The sequence below is a fragment of the Rhynchophorus ferrugineus genome, unplaced genomic scaffold (assembly GCF_030347505.1).
Source record: "Rhynchophorus ferrugineus isolate W39M unplaced genomic scaffold, kcgeb_rfMv2 rfM10, whole genome shotgun sequence".
NCBI lineage: Eukaryota > Metazoa > Arthropoda > Insecta > Coleoptera > Curculionidae > Rhynchophorus > Rhynchophorus ferrugineus.
Window position 1 is genome coordinate 12925259 of NW_027472589.1, and position 18713 is coordinate 12943971.

General features: G+C 34.4%; 3 protein-coding genes and 1 non-coding gene across 6 annotated transcripts; 1 reads left to right on the top strand and 3 right to left on the bottom strand.

Annotated features, from left to right (window-relative positions):
- Positions 1–272: 272 nt before the first annotated feature.
- Positions 273–5168, bottom strand: LOC143204097 (valine--tRNA ligase). 2 transcript variants are annotated; one of them, XM_076416558.1, is made up of 17 exons: positions 5119–5168; positions 5009–5064; positions 4713–4896; positions 4479–4660; positions 4128–4424; positions 3901–4077; positions 3615–3843; positions 3403–3561; positions 3104–3350; positions 2947–3052; positions 2764–2888; positions 2192–2351; positions 1847–2142; positions 1009–1200; positions 829–946; positions 445–770; positions 273–369 (listed from the first exon to the last, which is right to left on the bottom strand). In XM_076416558.1, exons 3-17 carry the CDS (start codon positions 4799–4801, stop codon positions 310–312), a joined length of 2763 nt encoding a protein of 920 aa, XP_076272673.1. In that variant the 5' UTR covers positions 4802–4896; positions 5009–5064; positions 5119–5168; the 3' UTR covers positions 273–309. The 2 variants fall into 2 exon arrangements, with proteins under 2 accessions (XP_076272673.1, XP_076272672.1); XM_076416557.1 differs by having other exon boundaries at positions 5009–5158.
- TRNAH-GUG (transfer RNA histidin (anticodon GUG)) lies at positions 1548–1619 on the bottom strand. Its single transcript has one exon. It is a non-coding gene; the product is annotated as a tRNA-His (tRNA).
- A 172-nt stretch (positions 5169–5340) lies between the features above and the next one.
- Su(P) (prostaglandin E synthase Su(P)) lies at positions 5341–6964 on the top strand. Its single transcript, XM_076416580.1, has 5 exons — positions 5341–5743; positions 5798–6007; positions 6062–6264; positions 6334–6601; positions 6661–6964. Exons 1-5 carry the CDS (start codon positions 5441–5443, stop codon positions 6859–6861), a joined length of 1185 nt encoding a protein of 394 aa, XP_076272695.1. The 5' UTR covers positions 5341–5440; the 3' UTR covers positions 6862–6964.
- Positions 6965–7651: 687 nt separating this feature from the next.
- Positions 7652–16562, bottom strand: LOC143204095 (uncharacterized). 2 transcript variants are annotated; one of them, XM_076416554.1, is made up of 10 exons: positions 16423–16562; positions 12161–12360; positions 11607–12096; positions 11275–11547; positions 10601–11217; positions 10413–10541; positions 8902–9903; positions 8541–8830; positions 8263–8482; positions 7652–8203 (listed from the first exon to the last, which is right to left on the bottom strand). In XM_076416554.1, exons 2-10 carry the CDS (start codon positions 12353–12355, stop codon positions 7823–7825), a joined length of 3597 nt encoding a protein of 1198 aa, XP_076272669.1. In that variant the 5' UTR covers positions 12356–12360; positions 16423–16562; the 3' UTR covers positions 7652–7822. The 2 variants fall into 2 exon arrangements, with proteins under 2 accessions (XP_076272669.1, XP_076272668.1); XM_076416553.1 differs by lacking the exon at positions 16423–16562 and adding an exon at positions 16178–16317.
- Positions 16563–18713: the final 2151 nt, after the last annotated feature.

The window sequence follows — 18713 nt, forward strand, 5'->3', positions numbered from 1 at the left end:
ATAATTTAATAATTTTTTAATAAACAGTCTTCCCTCATCATTTGCAGGAATGCCGAGAGTAAAGTGATCTGAATGTCTAAGATGAATAAAGAAAAAAAAATAAATCAAAAAAGTTAATTAACGACCAAGTAGACATATTGTCCTTGGTATATTTAACTGTTTTTCCATTAAGTAGTTCTTTAACACATTTAATTATTAATTACATATTGCAGATTATATTGGATTTATATTTAAAAAAGATTTGGACCTAAGGTTTTAGTGAAACGAAAGTGTATTTTATTATATTTATTTTTACATACATTCTATGATCTACTCAGATAAACTTTGAATGTAATTAATTCGCGTCAATTTTTCATTAAGAGATGCCACCTAGAAGTAAAATTATATTAAAATAAAATCAAGAGTACCTGGTATAGTGAAGAATAATACTTTATGAGTCTTTACCTTCTTAGAATGAAATTCTTGTTCTTGAGCTGATGCATTTTCTTTATAACTACGACCGCTCATCATCTTGTTAAATTTTTCAAGTTCCTTTAAAAGTTTTCCTTTCTTTTCTTCAAGTTTGCTGTTATCTGATTTAAAAGCTTGTTTCAACTCATCTGGGACGTAGAGATATATTTTTGTATTGTCTACAGTATCTTGAACTAGATTTATATTATTCTGAATATCGTCCTCACTTTTTATGATCTTTAATGAATACAGATTCGAGAGATCTTGAATAATCGGTGAAAATTCTTGAATGACTTCAACATTATTCGCTTGCAGATATACTGAAAATTAAATATAAATGTTATAAAACATATGTTTTGGAGATTAATGATACACTACCTTCCGGTTTGTATTTGTAAGTAACATTAAAAATTTTTTTCAATCTCCTAATAGCCACCACAACTTTCATTATGTTATCGACATTTTCTTCTAATGATTCATTTCGTAGAGCTAAACTCTAAAATGCTCATTTATAATTAGTTATATACAAATTCATCATAATTTTAACCTTACATGTACCTGAGGAAAAGATGTATCTATTCCTATATTCCAAATTCTAGGTATATGCTCATGTAAGTGTTGGGCTAATACAGGCATAAAAGGAGCCAAAACTCTCAGCCCTAAATCTAGACAAGACAAAAGTGTGTAACAGTGTATTTTGCTCGTGTTGGGATCGCTACTGCAATTTTTCAAATTTGTTTTAATAGTTTCCTAAAAAACACAATTATATAAAAACAAATTTTAAATTATTTTTATATGTAGAGTTTAGAATAAGCATTAGAATAAGACTAATTAATTAAGATAATATTTTATACAGAAGATTGCTTAATGAAGTGATTTTCTACATGCCATGTATATGTAATATAGACATAAGAAATACTTATTGCCAATAGGGCAGATTGTTGACTCACGAAGAGTAATAAAAAATATATATTTTTAAATGCAAAATATTTAAATTATAATAATTTTATATCTTTTAACTTTAAAAACTATAATTATGATTTTTACCAACAAATAAAATTTAAAAAAGTATCCCCACCGTGACAATGTTTGCACATTGCCGTGACCAGGATTCGAACCTGGGTTACTACGGCCACAACGTAGGGTCCTAACCACTAGACGATCACGGCTAACGGAGATGTGTTAGAAGATGCGTAGTTAACGTAATATGTAAAGAATTATTACTTAATATTGAAATGTATATATTTTAAAATAAAAGATTGAATATAATTATATGTAAAAATATAGGTAAAAACTTTATACAGAAAACTATTTCAATTTGTTTATTCATTATTTAATATTAGGTAGGCAGGTCCGGATCAAGTAAAATAATATAATTACTTTTTAATGAACTTACCAAATATATATCACAGAATTCATAATAGAAAAATTGTTTTAATGCAGCTGTGGCTATGTAGAAGTCATAAGATTCGATAGAATCATTAACTGTACTGATTAAGTAGCTCAATCGACTTAATATCCATTTATCCATAATGCTGGCATTTTCAGTAGAATTAATCATGTCCTGATACGAATTACATTCCATCGAGACTTTCTCATGCCACATTAAAGCAAATTTAGTGGCCTGCCAGATTTTGTTGCAAAATAGGCGGTTGGTGTGACATTCATTCACATCAAAATTAATCACAAAGTCTAAAAAAGTATTAGAAAATATTTAATGTATGTTAAGGAACTGACTTACTTTTAACATTATGAGAGAGTAGGGTAAACCTTAAAGAGTCAGATCCACACTCTGGTATGCCATTGGGGAACATTTTTTGTTGCCCTTTTAAAGCTATTTCTAATTCTTCCTTGGAAATGATACCGTTGTTATGACTTTCCTTTAAGTTTTGTTGTAACTCCTACAAAGTATAATATTTAGTATAATAACGGTAATTTAATAAGCACACTTGATCGGAAAAATATTCTTCAAAGAAATATAGAAAGAACAATAAGGCATCAATTTAGTTTCAACCATGAACACGATTTTATTCTAAAAATATGTTTGATAAAGGATCAATATGATAACATAATGTTGGGGTAAGAGAATGTGTTGAAGAACAAAGAGAAGTTACGCAAAAAAAGACAGAACAATATAGAGTGCGTTGAAAACTGAAAAAAAAATGAAAGAAATAACATACAAACTGAAAAAAGAAAATAACAATAGGGTGTCAAAAAATAAAATAAGGATAAGAGAGACTAGGATCTACGAAGCTTCTTGAGAAGCACCAATATCCCTCCCATTGAAAGTTTAACGTAATCATTCATTCATACCTCAAGGCTTGCACCTCGAATAACATCTTCTGGTGCAATAACATTCCCAAGACTCTTGGACATTTTCCTACCTCGAGCATCACATATGATCCCATGCAATAAGATTTTGTTGAATGGTAAATTGCCTGAAATAAAATTAATTTGAAGATTTTCATCAAAATTAACGCTTTTTTTTTAATTAACCTGTTAGTTGTGTTGATAGCATAACCATTCTAGCCACCCAGAAAAATAATATATCATGACCAGTTTCCATCACTGATACTGGAAAGAATTTTTCCAACTCCTTGTTCTGAAAATTGAGAGTTAGTAAAGTAGTTATTGATAATATATTATTGAAAACCTTTTCTGGCCACCCCATCGCTGATAAAGGTTGCAGGCCTGAAGAAAACCAGGTATCTAAGACATCTTCGTCCTGTTGGCTCACGATATCGCTTTCCTGGCAGTTTAAAACCGTGGAGGCTTTTAATTTCGCTTCTTCTTCATTCCTGGCTGCTACCCACACCGTCTTACTCTCCTCGTCCGTTTTTGAACAGAGATAGGCGGGGATTCTATGACCCCACCACAATTGTCGTGAAATACACCAATCCCTAAATAAAACCGTGATAGTTATTGAGATGTTTTACCAGTTTGAACACATACCGGGTGTCTTCTAACCAATGAAACCATACTTTTTCAAAATTCAACGGAATGATATCGAGTTTTCCAGTTCTGACGTCTTCAACTGCTCTTTTAGCCATGGGCGAGCATCTTACGAACCACTGCGGTTTGATTAAGAACTCTACCACATCTTTCGAGCGACTGTAAAGAAAAATGTTTATGATGGAGGGTTTAACATTAAAAAATATTCCTACCTGCAAAGGGGAACGATCATATTGTGATCAGTATAACCGCGGTACAGCTGCCTCTTGACCAACTCCTCCACGATCACTTCCCTGGCCGTGAACCGCTTCAAACCTCGAAACTCCTCATGTATATCTGTTAGACACCCTCGCCCGTCAATAACTTGCAGCGCTTTCAAGTTATGTCGCTTGCCCACATCAAAATCAGTGGGATCATGACCAGGAGTAATTTTAACTGCACCTAGGAGAAAAAATGCCAGATAAAGCCACGATAAACCACAACCCTGTTTGTATTAACCTGTTCCAAACTCTGGATCAACAAAATCATCAGCGATCACCGGTATCAAGTCGTCCCTGAAAGGATGGTGCAGATATTTCCCAACATATTGGGCGAACCTGCCATCTCGAGGATTAACTGCTACAGCCACATCGCCCAAAATAGTTTCAGGTCGTGTTGTCGACACAACAATTTCATCTGGAAATAGAAATCAAAACAACTGCCTCACAAGTTTTAAAACCACTTACCATTGGAATCTTTCACTTTATAAGAAAACTTGTGCAACTGTCCAAATGTGACATTCTTTTCGTATCCAGGAACGCTGATTGGTGTAGGTCCCGTAACTGATACGTGTTCAACCTCTATATCAGATATAGCAGACTGAAGCACACAAGACCAGTTGATAAGGTGATCGCTTCTATATATAAGACCATCTTCAAACAGTTTTATAAAGGCTTCAATAACTATAGTCGTGCACTTTTCGTCCATTGTGAATAACTCCTTCTTCCAATCCAAAGAGACATTCATCATTCTCAGTTGCTGAACTGAAATAGTGTCATCGTTTAAATGTTGCAGAGAATGTTGTGATTTAACTCAACCTATAGTTGTGGATTTTTCTGCCATCCATTTCCATATTTCCTGTTCGAAATTTTTACGGCCTAGATCATGTCGCGAAAGTCCCTTTTCTTTCCACAATTTCTTCTCAACTACAACTTGCGTGGCTATACCTGCGTGATCCAGCCCAGGTATCCATAACGTTTCGACTCCTCTCATTTTATGCCTGGATAGCATCATTAGTTAAATATTGTATTACCTTAATTATTAATCCTTACCATTTTATTAAAACATCTTGTATAGCCGCGGTTAAAGCGTGCCCTAAATGTAATGTTCCCGTTATGTTCGGTGGCGGCAATAGTAGCATAAAAGGCTTCTGGTTTAATTTAGAGATATTTTCGAAGTAATTTTTTGGTAATTCATATTTTTCCACTTCATGTGGTTTATAACCAGCTAGTAATTCTATTTAAATAAAAAATATTAAATACGGTTCTGTCGCAAAAATACATAGAGCTCCATCTATCGAGCGTTTCTTTAACTTGTTCCTTAGCTATACGAAGATATTTTAACCTACCTGTCTTTGTAATAGATGAGTTATGGCATAAACAATTATTAATTACCCGAAATGAACTGAAAATGATAGTATTTTTATTACGAATGTATCCGTGTTTTAAGGCACTGTACATTTTATTTAATTAAAACAACCATGTATATGAATATCTGTTTTCTAGGTTATATTTTTAATACTGGTCATATCTGATAGGTGTCGGTGTTTATGTTGCCATGTATAAAAAAATTAATTTCCTAATTCAAATATTAAATTTATATTAATTCATAATAGGTTGCACATCAATGAATAACCGTTAAGGCGTTATTTATGTTATTTTATCGTAAAGCATTAGTGCTTTATTTTTAAAAATGTCTCCAATAACTTTGGAGTTGACAACGTCTGTCAACTAAAGTTATTGTATGAGGTTATATCTCAAAACATTTAAAAAGTTTGAAAATGAGTTATTTAAGAAAAATATGCATCAATTTACAACGAAACAAAGTTTTAATAAATGAAAATTTGATTAGGTTTAATAGAAGCAACACATATTTTCAGCCAATTCGTTCCAAGAGTACCAGTTCAAAACCCAAAATGAAGTCTATTTTTTTCAAATTAGGCTTAACTGGTATTACTGTGGGAGCTCTGGTTGGAACTGGATATTCAATTCATAAAAAAAATAAGCCAAGAGATCATATAATTAACGAACAAACATTTATTGAACCTGTTAGCCATTTACCAAAAATTAAACCTAGTCGAAGAGTGAGTGCTAACAATTCTGAAAATTAATTAACGTCTAAATTTGTGCTTTAATAGGTTAGATACCCTAATGATAATAGTGGTTTAAAATTGGTATTATTTCAATATCAAACATGCCCATTTTGTTGTAAAGTACGTGCATTTTTGGATTATTATGGAATTTCATATGATGTTGTAGAAGTAGACCCAGTGTTGAGACAATCTATAAAATGGTCTTCATACCAGAAAGTACCGATATTGGTTGCAGAAACTGCAACAGGTTATCAAGTAAATTATATCTTATAAAATATGATATTGTTTTACATTTGATTTTTGTTATAGCCTTTAAATGATAGTACAATGATAATATCAGCCTTAGCTACATATTTAAAGGATTCTGACAAGTCTCTTAATGACATAGTAAAATGTTTTCCATTTATAACATTTTATGATGATGATGGTTCCAAAAAGAATGAAATTATGAATAAATACTTCTTAATGTTAAGCACTACCCAGCAAAAAGTTGATTATGAGAAAATTGCCAGGTAAGTGAAGTCACACTAACATGTTTTTTATTGGTATTAAAAAATAGTTTATTTTATTCCTACAAAAAGTGAAGAAAGAAAATGGAGAAAATGGGTTGATAATGTATTTGTACATACTCTCTCTCCTAATGTCTATCGCACCACAGAGGAGGCCTTCCAAGCTTTCAATTGGTTTTCTGAAGTAGGTGAATGGGAGAAAAACTTCCCATCATGGGAAAGAAATCTCATTATTTATGTGGGAGCTTCTGCCATGTATTTAATAGGTAAAAAATTAAAGAGAAAATATAGTTTAAAAGATGATGTTAGGGAGAGTCTTTATGATGAATGCAATATTTGGGTAAGTTAATCATAAACCAAGACTACAAATAATGTTTTATTAATTATTCTGTATTATAGATAAAAGAAATTGAGAAACAAGGCTCCAAATTTCATGGTGGTGACCAACCAGATTTAGCCGATTTGGCAGTATACGGTGTATTAAACAGTATTGAGGGATGTTCAGCCTTTAAAGATTTATTACATAAAACAAGAATAAATAAATGGTATTCTCCAATGAAAGAGGCTGTATTAACACATCAGGGGGCAAATTTTGTATAAGCTCTTGCCTGGGCTTTAAACATGTGATATAAATTGATATATCTATTGTACAGTACAATTTTATTTGTTATTGATGATAATTGTAAATATATTATTACAAAAAAACTGTTATTACTTGTTATTTTCCAAATTTGAATAATTGTTTATTTCAATTTATTAATCAATTAGTAAATCTACCTTAAGATATTTTCTTTATATAGGTTCATTTTTCCTCTAGTCTCTTTGAATATATGAGAAATATTATATTTGATATGCTTAATTGAGAAATTTGCAAAAAAGAATATTTGCCACAAATATACTTTGTCTAATTTTTATTTTTTAATTCATCCATGACCTATCTAAATTTAACATTATTATAATTACGCATTTTAGTTAATTTTACACTAACTATATATTTTGATCAACTATCTCTAATATAATATATTTTACTTTCCTAAATTTTTGTAAGTTGTTTATTTTAATCTTATATTTGTCAGTCATTTGGATGAAACCACACAATACGCTGCTATCGTCAACCTCAAAGTTATTGAAGAGTTCTTGAAAATGTATCCAAAGAGAACTCAGGTTTCCGGTTGGAAAATTGGGTGGAAAGTAATTTTTCGGTTTTTCCTAATAGATGGATTTAAAGTCCCACTTCTCTATCTATACTGTCCATTGAAAGCATACTATAATGTTGAAAGGTAACTGTTCATAGAACATTTTAGGTATAAAGAAAGCGTCATCCGTTTAGTTAGTGTTATTTTACTTCCGAAAAAGAAAAAAAAACCAAGCAATTAAATAAAACTGCGTATTTATGAACTAAAGTATTTATTCAACAATCTGTTCATTTTAAATAATTTATTTTATCACAACGAAGTATTTATAAATCCACTATTATTATTTATTTACATCTTACGGAATAAGTTAAGGAATAACTTAAGTTTGACCTACATTTCTATAAATAAATTAATATGGTAAATAATTAATATCTTTGTGTAACTTGTTTGATCCAGTCTAGGTAGTGGGCTACTCGCACGTATACTCCGGGCACTCCGGCTTGTCCGCAGCCGATACCCCAACTGACAACACCTACCACTTGCCAGGTACCTCCTCTTTCGCATACCATTGGACCACCTCCGTCACCCTTGCAAGCGTCTTTGCCTTCTTCTCCTCCTGCACAGACGAAACCTGGATGGAGTTTGAAGTCGTAGCCTAGCCGTGTGTTTTGTAGTTGTCTTTGGCATTGTCCAAAGTTCACAATTGGTACATCGACCTCCTTGAGGATGTTCTGGTATTTTCCAAAGTCACCGAAAGCGTCTTTGCCCCAGCCGGTGGTCCAGCATCTTGATCCGGTATAGTCATCCTGTTGGAAAGAAGGATTAATTAATTTTCGTGTATGTTGACTGAATACAAATTATTTACCTGAGGATGTGGAAGACAAGCTGGCGAAATATGAGGATGTTTTGACAAGTCTACTGGACTGCTCATTCTGAGGATGGCAATGTCGTTGTAAAGTGTTCCAGCGTAAAATTCAGGATGAACGGTGAGAGCAGCCACATCACGTTCAATGTATGGATAAAACTCAACGTCATGATTAACGTCCCATTCTCCAAGACGAACTCTAAGGTCAAAGTTGGTATATCTGTAAAAATAATTTGATTTTAAACAGATTATAACACCCTCGCCTTCGAATGTCTTACTGTTTAACACAGTGAGCAGCGGTGATGATGTGTAATGGATCAATAAGTGTTCCTCCACAAACATAGACGCTTTCTTTAGGATCCCTCTTCAGGATAGCCACCTGCCAAGGATATTCGCCGAATTCGGAGTCACCATCAACGTACACTGGGTTCTTGATACGACCGTTGATGCCTTGAGAGTGTCTGGTTCCACATTGGTTTCTCTGTGCGGTTTGTGCCGGTCTGTAGGATCTGCGACAGCATACGTGTCTGGGTCCGCAAGTTTGTGGCCTTCCGTAATAAGCTTGGCGCTGTGGATATAATGGAAAATTATGTTCATGGGACACTGTCTAGGCGTAAAACATTGAGAAGCAGTGGTTACCTTCTCGTTTTTACTTCTACCTTCACTACTATCATTGTTTTCGTCTTTGTCAGTTAAGTCACGTCGCTTTCTGCTCGTAGGAAACTTAAACGTGTTTGATTGCTCGCCCAGGTTAAGACTCTTACCCCCACGGGTCCCGTAACGCCTATCGTCGTCGAAGTGTGTTGTATCGACCGAGTTTGATTCGGACGCGTCGAATGTTACTTTATTTCCGTAAAACGTGTCTCCGTTAGCGTACTTCTGTCGATATAGTTCTAGTAAATTAGAACCTGGCGAATAGGAAATGTTATTGGAAGATCTACCGACGAACGAATCGTCGTGATAACCGCCTCCGTAATTCAAGGGATTGTCGTAATAACTCCCGTATTTCTCCGGGTAGAAGTCCGGACCTGGACCACTGGGACCTTCGAACTCCGGCTCCGGATACGGTGATTTATAAATGTCCGGTGGGTTATCGTAAATTTCGGGACCATGATAGCTGGGATGAAAATCGGATGGGCCGTGATGAACGTGAGGTGGTTCGTGATGAATGTGGGGTGGCCCGTGATGGATATGTGGTGGTCCATGGTGGAATTCCGGCGGTCCTGGATGAAAATCTTCGGGATGCTCCCTGTAGGGACCCTCGTATCCGAAATGATCATGCGGCACGTACGGATGATGAACGTGATAATGCTTATGTTTGTTGAATATCACGCCTTTCTTATAAGAAATGAGGTCTTCGAATTTGTTCACCAAGTAACTGTTGGGCGTCACGTGTAGGTTAACGAAAGGTTTGATGACCTTGTTGCCGTAGTCATCTTTGGTGACCTGGATGGACACCAGGGGATTGACCGAGATCAGACCGAGATTGACACCCGTAGCGTCTACGGTACCGTGGTGGGGGTAAATGCCGTGAGGGGAGAAGGGATATCCACCGCCACCCTGATATGGCAGACCGAACGAAACACCGAAAGTGGGTTTGATCTTCTTCATGAATTGTTCGTATTGACTGGGGTACTGACGCTGCAAAAATCACAGCTGCTTTTAGAGATCCACTGTCGTTATACGTGGGCTGGCCAAAAAGGTTTTCAGCCTTCAACTCTGGCCGTATTATTAACAATGTGAAATAGTAAAGGAATTTTCCAAAACTATTAGAGACCATTAAATCTTACTGACCAGCCGATCGTATAAATATTAATTTTGAGGCCGAATTGTGGGTTAAAGGGCAAATTTTGCTCCAATATCGTGGTTAACACAGAAGAATGGGATCGTCAATTTGTTTAAGGGGCTTGTTAAGGGTAAACGTCAATACTTTCAACCCAGGAAGATGAATTAAGAGCCATATAAGAAGGCGATGGATATTATCTGATCCTTTGTTATTCCTATATCTGTTTATGTTCACTGTACATGTTTTATTTGTTGTTGTTTTTTTGGTTTGGTGTGAAACATATAATTTGTTATTGAAATTAGTTATTGTTATTCGTTTAGTATCATTAGAAGTAAGTAAGATTTAATAATAAATGAACACGTACCCCTTCGATTTTATGATCTTTGTCGTCACTGTTGTCGGCTGATGCTTGTGGGGCTTCCCGTTTGGATACTTTTTTAACTTCTTCGGCCTTTTCAGTTGCATTGTTGTTGACATCTTTTGGAACCCTTACCTATATCATATAATTATGTTGAATGTTATAATTTACATTACCATGTGCTGAAGACTTACAACAGTCATGGTACCGTTTCCATCGGTAATGACTCTGGTTTCTTCGTTATCGGCGATGGCTTCGATGTCGCTCTTCAGGTTTCTTGGGTCCAGAGCCAAGAACAGGTCGTCCTTCCTGCCAATGACTTCATGGGTGGGACATTGATCGTATGGCACGCAAACACAGTCGTAGTTCTCGGCTCTTCCAGACTCGACGCCCAAATATTTATCAGCGTAGTTTGACTGGAGATAGTTGCTGTTGCCTGAATTAACGTTGAGTTCCTTCTTGTAAAGACCATTGTCGAAATAGGACGAGGAACCGAAAGATCCCAATCCGGAAGAGGATGAACCACCGAATGTTTGAGCGCCATAGTTTTCTGTGATTGGTTTTATGCCACCGAAGCCGGAAGACGAGGAAGACAAGCCTCCATAGTTAGCGAGAGTTTGGCCTCCGTATGAGGCGGTGTTGAGACCACCAAAGCTGGAACTGCTGCCGGACAGAGGCAGGGATCCTGTACCTACTGGTATAAAACCGTTGCTGTTTAGGCTGGAGCTAGATGAGAATGAATTCGCTTGGTTTAGGGAGTTGAGTGATGTGGTCACTGCAGCTGCGGCAATCGGTACTGGGTTGACGACAACTGTTAACAGATCATTTTCGTTAAAGGCTGGCGACAGGAAATGGTCGTAAGCACTACCTGTGGGAGTTTTGCTGACTCCATCGGCGTTGTGGTGATAGTGATGATGGACGTGTTCGACAAGACCTTTGTTAGCGGCGTTGCCAGCACTGGCCAAACCTCCTTGAGCGTTGACGGTGATTTCTACTCGCTTGTCTTTCTGAGCGCTGGAGTGAGAAACTGATTCGAACTGATATGGAGAGCCGGATACTGACAATCCACTTGGAGGTTTGTTGAAGTAATCGAGACTCGGTGGTTTGTTAAGGAATTCGCCTTCAGCTAGAATTTCGCCGTCTGGAATTATGATATTTGAGTCAAAACTCGTCAAGGATGCTTAACGAGGGCAACCTTACCAGATAGGAAAGGTGGTTTACCGATAGGACCGCCGAACTGTGGAGGTTTGATTCCTCCGATAGAGTTAAAGCCACCGTTTACCGGACCATATCCTCTTCGTGGTGGTTTGGGAGGTCCTCCTGGGAATGGTGGATATTTAACTGGTGGTGGTCCGAATTTATTTCCCGGGGGGATGTTGATGGGTTTAGCGGGACCGTATCCTCCACGGACGCCTTTAACAGGAATAGTTGGGATGGGACGTCCCACGGGGTTGATGGCTACCGGCTGAGCGTAGATGAGTTCTTCGGGAGCGATGTAGGGTCGCTTGCCTTCGATTTCCTCGTCGCATTGCACCAATCCCAAGTAGCACAGCCTGTCCTTGATGATATTCCTCGCCTCACCCTCGTCTCCTTTTTGCAGCACTTCCTGCACGTTGGGGTCACTGTAGATCTCGTCGTATCCCTGAAGAGCACGTCCCTGTCTCGTCGAGATCAGGATGTCATCGATTACCTGTAATTTTATGAGTGTCCCATGAGTACTTTCAGTCAGAAAATCTGGTAAAGACCGAACAAACCTTATCGGTGTCAGTAACGTTAAGTTGGACGCTTTGTTGTACGTTTTCGCTGGCGGCTGGTTTTAAGTCGAACGATTCGTCGGTGTTGAGGGCTTGAGCCTTAGTACTATCCTGGTTCCAGGACCATTGCTGTTGGCCAGACACGGTACAGGAAAGGAGCAATAATAATGCCCCTGGGGCGAATAACAATCTCATGATCTCTGCAAGGAAAAATATAATGAACATAAATTCGCGAAAATAAATAATAAAGTCGTTTCGTAATTATAGGCACAAATATTAATAGGTTTCGAAAACGTCGGGTCATCGAGGACATGGCTAGTTGTGAATATTAATAATTATCGGGCGTATAACAATAATGTTATATAAAAAGTCGAAATGGACGACCTCGGCTAATAGATAAAATATTATTAGGTAACACCGTGTCGGAACATCGTTCGGACGGCGTGAATATTAAGCAGCCATGTGAAGAAAGCACATCGGTGTCGGAAGAAAGTAAAAGTGATCGGCTGGCGATTTTATTGTTGTAGCGATAACGTGCTTTATTTTTAATAAAATCCATTGAAACTAACTAATACTTGAGCTGGTGTTAATTATTAACTAGATTGGTGATTGGTGAAGAAGTGGATCTGCTACGACAGCCTCAAGCGCAAAAAGTCATGAGTTAATCCAGGAGGACTATCTACATAAACACTGAAACGGAATATTCATGGCTATAAAGTCTTGTGGAGCATATGGTAGGATCAGCAAGGTGTGGGATGAGTATTAGGAGCTGCTAAACCCTAACGAAACGGTTTCTGACATGTCTACCGACGGCAATTAAACAAATTGAACGACATATCTTTGCAAAAAAAATCATCAACAGTTATTTAAAATACAGTGTTGCGTCTAGAATGGGAAGTTCTGATTTTGATATAGTAATCTGCCCGATTACCACTTATTCAGATCGATCTAGCACAATCTTTGGAGTTGCTGAAGAAGAGCTAAAACGCATCCATGATGGACATTGCTATATTGCCAGGAAGATGAAAAAAACTTGTAGTAAATGATGAAAAATATTTTGATTAATATATATTGTACCAAGTTTTCTCAATAAATACTATTTTAAAGTGAAAAAATGATGATACAGTAACAATCCAATCAACAGTAACAAAAAGTAATCCAAGCTATGTATAGTCACAAGGGAGAAGTTTATTTTGAACTACTTTAATAAATCAGTTCACATTACAGTTATTAATTTTTAGGTCAAATAGAATCATACAGGCAAAATGGTGGAGGCGATCCTCGCATAAAATGGCGAATGCGCGGTTTATTATTTATTATCTACGTTGATATTAGCGTTAAAAACAATAAATGAATTATATTTTTATTATGAAAGTTATATAGAGACATAAATCACTTAGTTAAATAATATATTAAACGATTTGGTCACGGAGTGAAATGACGAAGACGGTTTTATTTTATTTAATATCTATATAAGTTAATATTAGAATTAGAATATTTGAAATTAATTTTGACTCTAATGTAACAAAGTCTTCACTATATATCGCCTGTAAAAATAACATTAAGCGTCATCGATAAAAGTAAACAATAACAACAGAAGAAAGTATCTCGAAGGAAGAAAGTAAAAGTAAACTTGAAGGTTGGCGACCCGGTTTTTGCGATGGCTCCCGATACGGATGACAGAAACACCCACGACGACGTGTTGCCGAATACATCGAAGACGAAATAATCGGCAGGGCGTAAAGAGTTTTCTCGACCTGTTTTATGTTCAATTTCACTTTTTGCACGTACGTACATGGAGCGGTCGTAGGATTCGCGAAAGTTCTCAAATATTACGTTATCTTGCGTCGTAGATTGCTCCGTGGGTAGCCAGTCGACATTTCGCATAGGTTTTGCTTGTTATTCTTGGAATTAATTTGTATTACATGCCGATTCGGAACGTTCGGTATATATCTTTGTTGTTACTCGAGTGAAAGCGATCATGTAACTTGAGTTTTCTAATTTTGTTTCCTGATATTTGGTTAAGAAATGTTCCTTCAATCGAAAATAACAAAAAAGGTAAAAGAGGTCATACTTGACTAATTCTATTTTTAATCAAATAGTTAAATTGTTATATAATTACAATTATTCAAACTATTAAATTACTTATTCATAAAATATTTCTTATTATAGTATAAGCAATAATGTTATTTTGCCAATGAATGGCGAAGGAGATTTATGATTGAAACAAGTAATCATGTAACACAAGTTTCCTGATATTTGATTAAGAAATATTGTAATAATCGAATATAACACAAAAAGGTGGTATCCAACTAATTATATTGTTAATCAAACAGTTATCATTCATATGAGTTGAAATAAGTTGACCAAGACCGTTTTGGTGGACAGTATGAAAGCAATTATATTATTTTATCAAGAAATGGCGAAGGTGCAATCGGCATTTTAATAATTACCATCTGAATGGTTTCAAGAACGACAAAACAATGCCTGGTAATGAAAAATTAAGGTTCCAATTAAAAAGAAACCGGCACACTCCGACCAGAATAATTGTCTGTCTAATTACATCGGGAACGGACCATGTAAACAAAACTTTTTATCTTCGGAGACATTCACAAAAACATTTCTATTAAAGCACTTTCACTCAAATGCATGGCGGCGGCCTTTCTTAAAAGTCGCGGTCATAATATTTACATACAATAGTAAAAGTTATTATCTTCAGAAAAATCCCGTGGGGGTCGTTCTGGATTTTATTTAAACGCGATTCTGATTATCAATGTTTTTATATTATTATGTAACAAAATTGTTTTCATTGCGTTTAAGCACTATAATAATTTTAAAGCTGCAAAATATATTTATAATAGCAATATTAGAATGTAAAATAACAATATTAGATTTGGCACTTAATAATAAAGTACTTGTAAAGTTGGCGCTACTAATATTTAATGAAGTTTTAGTGAAACTGACAGTGTAAAGATGCCAATAGAGTCTGCCAATAAACTTGTAACAATTGTACTATAGATTCAGACACTTGGCACTTGTGATATATTGGTTCAAAGATATTGTGCTAAGTATGTTTGACAATGAAGGGTATATTGAATTATCAAATTTGGAGTAAAATAGTTGATAGTATTAGTATTAATAGCAAAAATTCCAAAATATATGTCGTGTATTTTTTGAACGATGAAAGACTACATGTTACCATCCAAAGTTATTTTTGAAGGCTTGCTACCCTACTTCATCCATTATATTTTACCACAGATCCCTCATTATTACCTTAAGAAATGGTAAAAAATGCCAGTAAGTCATAGAAATGGATGGAAATTTGAAATAAAAGTAATTCCAATTAAAAATTGTTTAAAGAGAAATACTATACCTAATGAAATACGCACATTTCCTCTTCTATACCTTTTTATATAAATAATTAGTACTTTTAGTACAATATCATTCATTATTACTAAATATTTTTATGAATTAATCCAATTTAGGTATCAATAATTTTATCAAATTATTTAATTACTATTAAAATATTATAATTCTATCTTTTTTATGATCATAAGAATAACAATTAATAATTAGTGTATAGGTAATAAATTACAATAAAGAAATCTTGAAGAAAATTAGAATATTAATGAATATTTTCATATTGGTATAATAAGAAGTTTTAATTTTTAATGAAAACAAATTAATTAAATTGTAATATTGTCAAATTTTATATTAAAATATTTAGGAAAACTAACTGAAAAAGAATATTTGAACATATTCAATGTTATATATGTTTAATAGAAGTTAGATTTCTGACAAGATAGAATAAAACAAGAATCACTTTCATTTTTAATATTTTTAATTTTGTTGATATATTGCTAGTAGTGTTTTTTATTATTATTTTTTAGAATTTTGTTTTTATGTATTTTAAAGGATTGAAACATTATTTAAGTATGAGTTTGATTAATGTTGAGAAAATATTTACGGCTTTCTTGGATCAGTTGATTAGAAAAACAATTGAGACATAATACTCACTAACTAGATACGAAAGGAACCAATATAGATGGTCGAGACACTTAAGAAGAACCACCAGAACTGACGAATTTCACTCAAAACTTTCGTTAATATATCAGCCCCACGCAAATACGAACTTTCTTCAAGAACGATGGTACCCGTGTTATGGTAACTGTTCGATCACTAATTTTAGTCTCTGAATCACCGGACGTTTCTTCAGATTTTTAGTTTTTCATCGCACCGTCAGTTATAACATCGTTACTTACCCAAGTGGTGGTTTATGGGCTCGAATCAATTGTTGTTGTAATGGATGGTTGTTTGTGATGGAGCGAAGAAAACTGAATGTCCATTGTCGGCGACGTAGTACTTTATATAATCAAAATTGTACAAGTGTTCTAAACGGCACATGGATGGGGGTACCGGATTTTTGAGAATTGGTGCGTGGCACACGGATCTTGAAGGAATTATGTAATTTTGCAATTGGGTTTTTCTGAATGAAAATATTTTTGGTGGTAGGGGGGTTGTAGTACTACGTTTCGTAGGTTCATTAATTATCTTTTGTTATTATTGCAATTCTTGTAATACGTTATAATATTGTTTATTATTTATTGTTTTAGAATATTAAATATTAAATTAAATGTAGATATTAACTAATAAAAACAGTTCATTTATTTGTTATAATATTTCTTATATTTCTTATATATATATATATATATATATATATATATATATATATATATATATATATATATATATACCTCAAATTTCAAAGGCACTTACAATGTTTTCACATATTTTTTAACTGAAACAATTAGATATTGGTTTATATTGTTATTATAGATAGTTTGAAATCGCTGCCGAGCCTAAATAATACAAAAATAATAATATAATTTTGTGACATATATAAAAAAATAAATTACGAACAAAAATAATCTAATTTGTTGTTCGGTACTGACTTCAAACTGATCAGTTTGTAGTAGTTAAAATAATTTTGTAAATAGATAAATATATTTAGTTAAATATTAAGCTAAATTGTGTGTATATAGTAGAATATAAAACATGTAGTAGAAGGGTTAAATAAGGTTTTTCTTTATTTTTATTTAGTTATTACATCATATACGTATTTTATTTTAAAACGTTTCCTTGTGTTGTTATCGTTGAGTATTGTTCACCTTTTAGTGAGCGTCTTATTTATTTTTTGAAGTCGGTTGAATTTTTTTCTTAAAAATATTTTTTTTAAATATAACATATTAATTGGATTTTGTATTTATTCTATGTATATATTCACAAGCAAGACGAATACACTTTCCCCAATTAAAATTAAATTATGGTAACTTAATAACTTAAAAAAACCAAATTTAATAGTAACACTTGATACACATTCGTGTCCTTCGGTTCGTTTCAATCTTCTGATTTCCTGCGCGTCTCAGATCTTAGAGATGACTTAGTGAATCCATTTGATTTCGAGCTCATCTTGCAATTTTTCGTTGATTGAAATTAATCGAAGAACTTTGTTGGCTTGGAGGTTTAGTGCAAGGCTCGCTTGATATATCAGTCTTTTTGATCTTACATTAAGTTGATAGTACAATTTTAATTTTGAATTGGGCATCCCGTAAAACGCTCAATTAAGATGGACAGATTTAGAGTTATGAAGCTGTAATTTCCATTATCTAGTCCCTTTGTTTGGATCTTCTGTGATTTTCAGTACTGTCGTAATTGTAGTTTTTCTATTGCTCGAGGTAGAGATGTGTCTTTTGTTATAATGACTGTATAGTCGGCAAAAGTTCTAAGTACCGTTGCTTCACTTGTGGGAATATCAATAGTGTAAAGTAATGGTTCCAAGTTATTACCCTGTGAAACACCAGTCGAGAGATTTAGAATATTGATGCCCTTTTATGCGATACTCTAAATTTTCTTTCGAAAATATACGACTCCAGCAATTGACAATAGTTCCGCAACAACAATTTGCTTATCTTATGGATCAGTCCATAGATTTTATTGAGAATTTAAAAATAGTTATAGAGACTTACGTCTATTATATTCCTATAGGCCCCAGCGCTTGCTTAGGTCCAGTATCAGTTTTTTACAGTGCAAAAGAAATAACACATGAGCTGAAAAGTCCCCGGACTAACACATAGATAGCGCTAGTTTTATTGCATTCATCCCTTTTTCAGTTACTCTAGTCATAAGTTTGTGAGTTATTGTGCTAAAAGTGGCACTACTTTTGTTATTTTCAAAACAATGGATCAAAAACAATTCCATGTTTTAATTTTACACTGCTTATTGATGGGAAAATATACCGTTCAAGCGAAGCAGTGGCTTGAAAAGTGTTATCAGAAACAACAATAAAATGTTGGTCTGCTGACTTCAAACGTGGTCATAGAGACACCGATGATGCAGAACGCAGTGGATGTCCAAATGAGGTGGTAACATCAGGAAACATTTTTAAAAATCCACAAAATCGTTTTGAATGATCTAAATGTAAAGTTGCGTGAGTTAGCTAACATCGTAAAGATGTCAAACGAACGTGTTGGTTTTATATTGCATGAGCATTCGA

Excerpts from the sequence above, each read along its gene's own strand:
- LOC143204097 (XM_076416557.1), bottom strand. The coding sequence starts at position 5,120 with ATGTACAGTGCCTTAAAACACGGATACATTCGTAATAAAAATACTATC. Across the intron at positions 3,562-3,614 it reads ATGATCGTTCCCCTTTGCAG|TCGCTCGAAAGATGTGGTAG; the intron begins GTAGGAATATTT and ends TTTTCTTTACAG. Across the intron at positions 2,889-2,946 it reads GCTATCAACACAACTAACAG|GCAATTTACCATTCAACAAA; the intron begins GTTAATTAAAAA and ends ATTTTATTTCAG.
- LOC143204095 (XM_076416554.1), bottom strand. The coding sequence starts at position 12,355 with ATGAGATTGTTATTCGCCCCAGGGGCATTATTATTGCTCCTTTCCTGT. Across the intron at positions 11,218-11,274 it reads AGTCAGCAAAACTCCCACAG|TTGTCGTCAACCCAGTACCG; the intron begins GTAGTGCTTACG and ends ATCTGTTAACAG. Across the intron at positions 10,542-10,600 it reads GAAACGGTACCATGACTGTT|GTAAGGGTTCCAAAAGATGT; the intron begins GTAAGTCTTCAG and ends TATATGATATAG.